Source organism: Cucurbita pepo, chromosome LG11 (assembly GCF_002806865.2).
Source record: "Cucurbita pepo subsp. pepo cultivar mu-cu-16 chromosome LG11, ASM280686v2, whole genome shotgun sequence".
Taxonomy (NCBI): Eukaryota; Viridiplantae; Streptophyta; class Magnoliopsida; order Cucurbitales; family Cucurbitaceae; genus Cucurbita; species Cucurbita pepo.
Genome location: NC_036648.1, coordinates 911,477 through 919,221, shown reverse-complemented (window position 1 = coordinate 919,221; position 7,745 = coordinate 911,477). Strand labels below are relative to the sequence as shown.

General features: G+C 31.8%; 2 protein-coding genes across 5 annotated transcripts; both read left to right on the top strand.

Moving 5' to 3' along the window:
* Window positions 1–2,796, top strand: LOC111806045 (patatin-like protein 2). Of its 3 annotated transcripts, none has more exons than XM_023691385.1 (8): window positions 1–26; window positions 109–250; window positions 565–746; window positions 957–1,134; window positions 1,219–1,383; window positions 1,732–2,034; window positions 2,276–2,454; window positions 2,601–2,796. In XM_023691385.1, exons 2-8 carry the CDS (start codon window positions 119–121, stop codon window positions 2,704–2,706), a joined length of 1,245 nt encoding a protein of 414 aa, XP_023547153.1. In that variant the 5' UTR covers window positions 1–26; window positions 109–118; the 3' UTR covers window positions 2,707–2,796. The 3 variants fall into 3 exon arrangements, with proteins under 3 accessions (XP_023547153.1, XP_023547152.1, XP_023547154.1); XM_023691384.1 differs by having other exon boundaries at window positions 954–1,134; XM_023691386.1 differs by lacking the exon at window positions 1–26 and having other exon boundaries at window positions 160–250; window positions 562–746; window positions 954–1,134.
* A 2,429-nt stretch (window positions 2,797–5,225) lies between these two features.
* LOC111805989 (patatin-like protein 2) lies at window positions 5,226–7,311 on the top strand. 2 transcript variants are annotated; one of them, XM_023691303.1, is made up of 7 exons: window positions 5,226–5,357; window positions 5,521–5,702; window positions 5,798–5,978; window positions 6,078–6,242; window positions 6,353–6,655; window positions 6,741–6,913; window positions 7,192–7,311. In XM_023691303.1, the coding sequence occupies exons 1-7, from the start codon at window positions 5,226–5,228 to the stop codon at window positions 7,271–7,273; spliced, it is 1,218 nt and encodes a 405-aa protein (XP_023547071.1). In that variant the 3' UTR covers window positions 7,274–7,311. The 2 variants fall into 2 exon arrangements, with proteins under 2 accessions (XP_023547071.1, XP_023547070.1); XM_023691302.1 differs by having other exon boundaries at window positions 5,789–5,978.
* The last annotated feature ends 434 nt before the right edge of the window (window positions 7,312–7,745 follow it).

Genomic DNA, 7,745 nt, shown 5'->3' with positions numbered 1-7,745 from the left:
GTTAAAACAAATTTAGCTCTCAAAAGGTTTGGAGTCTTCTTTCTAAAAGCTTCTCTTGCTCATCACAGCCCTTTCGACGAAGACTAAAAATTTTGTTTCTATTTACAGTTCAGTAGTCATGGAAGCGATAATTGTGCCATTTCAACCTCCAACTTTTGGTAACCTTATTACAATTCTGAGTATTGATGGAGGTGGGATTAGAGGAATCATTCCAGGAATTATTATTGATTTTCTCGAGTCTGAACTTCAGGTACCATTATATGTTGCATTTTTTAAGAATATAATTGTAACATATGTCAAATTAGTTTATAAGATTCATATATGGTCGTATACTCGTGTTTTATAGATGATCCTCTTGTCATGACTAATGTTTTGGCCATTTGTTTATGGAAAGGTCAAATTGAATCATCAATTCTAAATGGAATTTATTTGGTCATAGGTTAAATAGACCATATAGGAACAAATATCCAAAATAATGAAAGAATATGCCTAAAAATAAATGGTGTTTGGAAACAGGAAGTATTATTTGTTGCTAATAACTTTAGGATATTATTATGGTAGTAGAAATTAGACGGCGAAGAGGCAAGAATTGCAGATTACTTTGATATCATTGCTGGGACAAGCACCGGAGGACTTGTGACAGCCATGCTAGCAGCACCAGATGAAAACAATCGTCCCCTGTTTTCTGCTAAAGATATCAAACAATTCTACCTTGATCACTCTCCCAAAATCTTTCCCCAAATCAGGTAATTTATTCTAAAACAAAACGTAAACATAGATTTAATTTAGTTGATGTAATTTAGTCTTACGTCCCAACAATTTAAGAATGAATATAACCCTATAGTTTGATTAAATTATCTCACAAGTTCGGTAATAAACTTGAAAATAAATGGTAATGATGTAATTAAGACACGAAATTAAATTTAATCTATCGATATTTGAAAATGGGATAGAAGGTGGCCAATAGGAAGAATAGTGAAATTATTGTCTGGTCCAAAATACGACGGGGAATATCGCCACAAACTTGTAAAGGAAAAGCTTGGTGATATAAAGTTACACCAAACGTTGACTAAGGTGGTGATCCCGACGTTTGATATTAAGCTCCTTCAGCCCACCATATTTTCTACCTACGAGGTAATTAATTTTTTATTTTTATTTTTTTTACCTTAAATTCATTATCTTTTTCATTGGAGATTTTAGATTTGGTCCATGTTTCAGATGAAGAATAATCCATCGTTGGATGCTTACTTGTCGGATATTTGCATTTCTACTTCGGCGGCCCCCACTTTTCTTCCGGCGCATCACTTCAAAATTGAGGCCACTGCTACTCAAAAAACGAGAGAGTTTAACCTAATAGACGGCGGCGTTGCTGCAAACAATCCGGTAAATAACAACAAATATATTCATTTTATTCTTAATTTTATAACTCACTATAGATTTATGAAGAGGGAGTAGAGATCGCTTTTAGTTTTTTATTATTTAAACCAAAATGATAATTAAATTATTTTTCCTAGTTTAAAAGCATTTTTGTGAAATGAAATTAAAGGTGGTTAGGAATCACGACTCTCACAATGATATGATATTGTCCATTTTGATCATAAGCTGTAGTCGTTTTGATTTGGGCTTCTCCAAAAAATCTGGGAGATAATATTTCTCTCTTATAAATCCATAACCTTCCACTAAATTACTAAATTAATCAATGTGAGACTTACTCCTAATAATTCTCAACAGACGTTGGTGGCAATTGGTGAAGTGACGAAGGAGGTGATAAAAGAAAATCCAGACTTCTATGCTATAAAGCCAATGGACTACAGAAGGTTTTTGGTCATATCGTTGGGAACCGGAGCTCCGAAGTCGGAAATGAAATACACGGCGGAGCAAGCAGCGGAATGGGGGATGTTGGACTGGTTAACTAACGGCGGCTCCACCCCAATAATCGACGTGTTTTCTCGAGCAAGCTCTGATATGGTGGATCTTCACCTTTCTGTCATTTTTCAAGCCCTTCGTTGCGAACAAAACTACCTTCGCATTCAGGTTCACTTATTTCCCTCCTTTTCCCTATTCATTCAAATTATTATTTTTTTTTTCATTTTTACTTAATTTTAACAACAGTTAAATTTTTTTTTATGGTAAGGCTGATTTACATTATTGTCAACTAATTTAAATAAATATATTTGTATATATACAAAATTTATTAAAAAATTTAAGAATAAATTACAAGATGAACTTACTTGTATATACTTATCTTAAACGTTAGCTTTTACAAATTACACAGGATGATACGTTGAGCGGCAAGGTGGCTTCGGTGGATGTGGCTACACAAAAGAATCTCAATGATCTTGTGAAGGTCGGAGAAGGGTTATTGAAGAAGCCAGTTTCAAGGGTGAATCTGGAGACGGGGATCTTTGAGGATTGTATTTCAAATTCAGAAACAAATGAACAAGCCCTTATAAGGCAAAAATTAAATTAAATTAAAACCCCTTTAATTCTCTCTCTCTCTCTCTCTCTCTCTCTCTCTCTCTCTCTCTCTTTTTCAATGAAGAAAAATGTCTCAAAATTTGCTTTTAATTACTGCTGACGAATGGGTCTATCTTATGCAGATTCGCCAAGTTGCTGTCTGAAGAGAGGCGGCTCCGCCATGCAAGGTCCCCTCATGGAAGCGCTGCCGCCTTGAAATTGGAAAATAATGCATCTCCTGCCACCTGAATATTTATCATATTTCTCATATTTTTTTCAAATGTCTGAAAATGTTAGATTATTGATATGAATTATTTGAAAAATTGTTGAAATATAATATTTGGAGAAGATATTATTTATGAAATATATTTAGATATTATAATTTAATATATATATATTTTTTTATATTTGATTTATAGTATATTTTATTTTATTCTCCATTCTTAATTAGTTTATATTTTCCTTATTCTTAGGTATTAGTCGTTAGCTTATATCCTATTTAAAGTTATGAATATTAATGAGAATACACATTCTCCCCGTCTCAATTCTATTTTTATTTCTATTTCTCATTATTAACAAAATAATAATAATAAATAAATAAATAAATGTAGTTAATTTATAGGATTTGTGTTCATTTAGGGTGGTAATCCTGTTAACCTGTTGAATAATTTCATCTTCGGTCAAGTTTTAACTAATTTTATGTATCATAAGGTTCCATTTTATAAAGCAATTTAAATTTTATATTATTATAATATTTTTCAAGCCCTTCCCTGTGAGGACAAGTACCTCCGAATTCAGGTCACTTTTCCATGTCCCTAAATACGTAACAATTAAAGTATAATTTTTGGTCCTTTTCATAATAAACAAGAAGAAAAAAAGCTTGGTTAAATTAAATAATACAAATAGATAAGTTCGAGAGAACATGTGTTTCTGGTCCATTCGTGAGTCAATCTCTAATTTCTAATTCCCTTGTTTTAAATAATTGATTTAGAAAACCTAATTCAAACGTGGTTATTTGTGTTATTGGATCTAATAAAATGAAAAACATAAGCAACAATTTAGACCGTTGGATAATTCGTAGTACGGTTGATAAAAGCGATTAAGGAGAAAACGACAAAGCAGCCATTTGGTTCACGATGATAGCTGATGGCTTTTTGTGATGCGAGCTGGAATCTATTATTTTAATAATATACTTTTTTATTTTTTTTTTGGTCTTTTTAACTTATAGTTTCAAATTTAAAATAATAATTAAAAATAACAATAATCCACGAGGTATGCGCCTCATTCCTAGATTGAAATCTGACCCAAATTTAGGATACTTATGTTTGAATTGACCAACAAAAAGTAAAGATAAGATTTAGACTAATTTAAAATCATTAATTTGCTAAAGAAACTATTTTTTAGAATGAATTTGATATAAACATACGACGGCTTTTAGAGTGAATTTATTTTCAATATTTCTTATTTTTTAAATCGTTTGATCCTTTAGTATAAAATTATATGAATATTCGATAATATTATTAAATAATTAAATTTATTTTTCGAAATGAAAAAGTTATTTAGTCCGGTGGAAAATTTTGAACCCAATCATAAGGAAAAGATAGTCGTTTATATCGTTATGCACGCAAAGCTTGCGTCCGTGATAAATAATTATAATTTCAACATATCGATTGAGTCAATATAATATTTTTTTTATTGTTCCAATATTAAAATAATTGGGTTGAGCTTTGAAGTTGAATAAGACCAGAAATTGCAGAACGATAATCGAACGTAATAAATTCAAGTCTCCATAAAGTTGATTTTTCTAAGTACCCAACTTGGCCCATTTTCTAACCCTTTTTTTATTTTAAATATAATTTTCTACTCTCTCAAATAAGGATTAGCACAACTAGCTAAGAAAATTGAAATTATTTATTTAATCCACCATATTCCAATTATTCTGGAATTTGTTTCGTACACGAATCATATTATTATATTGTAACTAAATTATGGTGTAAATTAATTAGTTTTTAGAACGTGCCATTTAAGAGTCAAGACTTTATTAAGCTATGATGCATATAATTTTCATATTTTTTATATTCAAATTGTGTTATGTACTAAAGTTTTAATTAATTAATTAACGAAAGGAAAGCTGCTTATAATTATTTATGTTGATAACTTGTCCTTGGGAAAGACCAAGAAGATAAATATAAGCGGCTGCTAAGAGGGAAGTGGCTGCATGACCGAGTTGGAAGCTTATCCATTTGTAATTATAGAACTAAATAAATAACTAAATAATAATAAATGGATACAAGATATTTGTCTTTTATCCAATATGATATCTATGGTAATAATATAAGACAAATATCGCCTATAATAAAGTGATGGAAGGCAAATATCGTGTATAATAAAAAAAGCAAATATGATACATATGATAAAAAGGTAAAAATCTGCTTTGAATAAAGGATATCTAGATACCTAGATATTTACCTTGAATAAATTATCAAATATGGTACTTTGGGTATACCGAGTTAAAATATTCTCAATCATATAAAATATTTGTTTATAATAAATAGGTAGATATGATAAATATAATTGAAAAATAAATATTCTTAAATATTTCAACCCAATGTGTTCGAGGAATTCTATAAATACCTCAATACAATGCCCCCCAAAGAATAGAATTATAGATATTTGCTCTCAAATCCTTCTAGCAGTGCAGATATATTTACAAAAGCAAACACCTTAGTTTTTTCAATCCACGTTCCTTGATTTTTGTATATTTATTTATGGATTCAACAAATGTTCCTCTCCAGCCTCCAACTTTTGGAAACCTTATCACGGTGTTGAGTATCGATGGAGGTGGAATCCGAGGGCTCATCCCCGGAACCATCCTCAATTTCTTGGAGTCTGAACTTCAGGTACCATACGTAATTTCTAACTATTTCAATTGTTTCGAAGTTAGTTAACTATTAATCATAATATTCATTACTAATGAAGTATTAAATACACACGTGACAGTAGAATGTTAAAAATTAATAAAGGTAAGACTTTTGAGTTGATTAATGTTCATATGGTGTGTAGAAACTAGACGGCGAGGATGCAAGAATCGCCGATTATTTCGATGTGATTGCTGGGACGAGCACTGGTGGATTGGTGACAGCCATGTTAACTGCTCCAAACGAAAACAATCGTCCCTTGTTTTCGGCTAAAGACATCAAAGATTTCTACCTCGACCACTCTCCTAAAATCTTCCCCCAGAAACGGTCTGCAAATTTCACAATAACCTTAAACAATATACTAAACAAACTAATCCATTTTTTCTCTTGTAATAACAACATTTAGCTTCGAGTTTTGGCAGATCGCTGGCGATAGAAAAGATCGTCAATGCGCTGATGGGTCCAAAATATGATGGAAAGTATCTCCACCAGCTCGTCAAGGAAAAACTTGGAGATACAAAATTGAGCCAAACTTTGACTAATGTTGTTATCCCTGCCTTCGACATCAAGCTCCTTCAGCCCACCATCTTCTCCAGCTACGAGGTTCCTACACTTAAGTATTTCGATTTTGTCGACATATGAACGTAAGATACATCTCGTAGTAGTTTTATTGAATAATTTTTTTTTCTACAACCTTTCTAGGTCAAGAACAAACCTGATTTGAATGCAGCGGTCTCCGACATATGCATTTCGACATCCGCGGCGCCTACTTATCTTCCTGCTCATTACTTCAAAACTCAGAATGTCGCCACTGGTAAAGTTAGGGAATTTAACCTTGTTGATGGTGGCGTTGCTGCTAATAATCCAGTATGTATATTATTTTCTCTAAATAAGTTATATTAAAAGAATTAAATTTGATTTTAAATATAACTATAAAAATTGGAGAAAAAAAAATTAAAAACAAATAAAAATTGCAGACTTTGCTGGCTATGGGTGAAGTGACAAAGGAGGCACTGAAAGGGAACCCAGATTTCTTTGCTATAAGAGTAACAGATTACTCGAGGTTTCTAGTTATATCGTTGGGGACGGGATCCCCAAAAGATGAAATGAAATACACGTCGGAGAAGGCTGCCAAGTGGGGTTTGTTGCAGTGGCTCACGGCCGGCGGTTCCACGCCGATCATCGACGTGTTTTCTCATGCAAGTTCTGATATGGTGGATTTTCATCTTTCTGTGGTTTTTAAAGCTCTTCATTGCGAACAAAACTACCTCCGAATTCAGGTTTTTTTTTTTTTTCCGAAATCAATCAACCAATGAAAAAAAAAATGTTGAAAAATAATAATGCATTTAATTTTAAAATGGTTAGGATGATACATTGAACGGAGTTATATCCTCAGTGGACATAGCCACGAAGAAGAACTTGAATGATCTTGTTGAGGTCGGTGAAAAATTGTTGAAGAAACCAGTCTCGAGGGTGAATTTGGAGACGGGTGTTGTTCAACCTCGTGATTCTGAAACAAACGAGCAAGCTCTCATAAGGTAAAAATTATGTTATCATCAAATTATATATGTTGGATGATGAAAGATCTGGTAAGGTAGGGAATGATCATGAATTTATAATCAAATAATATTCTTTCTATTCATACGAGACATTTTGAGGAAGTCCAAAGGAAACAAAAGTTAAGAGAGTTTATGCTGAAAGTAGACAATATCATACTATTATAAAGGGTTGTGTTCATCTAACAATATATATTTACTTCCACGCCTTCATTGTTTATAATTTACAAGTTTTATACGTATATATGTGAATGATGCAGGTTCGCAAAAGTGCTGTCCACGGAAAGGAGGCTTCGCCATTCCAAGTCTCCCCATGGAAAGGATGCTGCAGCGTCCATTTAATTAATATCATGATAATTAATTTTATATGCAATATAAATTGGAGTGCAAAAAGTATGTATTACTAGTATTATAGCACTCCCATCATTGATTTTATTTACATTATTTCATTAAATTTCACCATGTATTAGGAAAGTATTGAGTGTGACATTTGGTTAATAAGATTGTTATTTCTATAGGGTTTGTTTACATAATAAAATTAGCCAATTATTAATCTTATTCTTTCTCTTTATACCTTTTAATTGTCTTTTATGTTTAATGTGATTTTGAATGTAAAAGTTTTATGAAAAATATACATAAATAAAAACCATATAACAAATATTTATTCAGTTTTATTACTTCAATTATTATTTTTGTTTATAGTGATAGTTTTTATTTGCGGGTATCCTCAAAATCAAACGGTTGCGTTATTTGTCGTCGTCCCACATCGGAAAAAGTGTCCATGAAACACATGCGGTCAGCTTTAAAATGGAAG

What these genes read in the sequence shown, in the direction of transcription:
- LOC111805989 (XM_023691302.1), top strand. Translation starts at nt 5,226, where the DNA reads ATGGATTCAACAAATGTTCCTCTCCAGCCTCCAACTTTTGGAAACCTT. An exon ending in CCATCTTCTCCAGCTACGAG is followed by an intron (nt 5,979 to 6,077) that starts GTTCCTACACTT and finishes CAACCTTTCTAG; the next exon opens with GTCAAGAACAAACCTGATTT. An exon ending in AACGAGCAAGCTCTCATAAG is followed by an intron (nt 6,914 to 7,191) that starts GTAAAAATTATG and finishes TGAATGATGCAG; the next exon opens with GTTCGCAAAAGTGCTGTCCA.
- LOC111806045 (XM_023691384.1), top strand. Translation starts at nt 119, where the DNA reads ATGGAAGCGATAATTGTGCCATTTCAACCTCCAACTTTTGGTAACCTT. An exon ending in GCGTTGCTGCAAACAATCCG is followed by an intron (nt 1,384 to 1,731) that starts GTAAATAACAAC and finishes AATTCTCAACAG; the next exon opens with ACGTTGGTGGCAATTGGTGA. An exon ending in AATGAACAAGCCCTTATAAG is followed by an intron (nt 2,455 to 2,600) that starts GCAAAAATTAAA and finishes TATCTTATGCAG; the next exon opens with ATTCGCCAAGTTGCTGTCTG.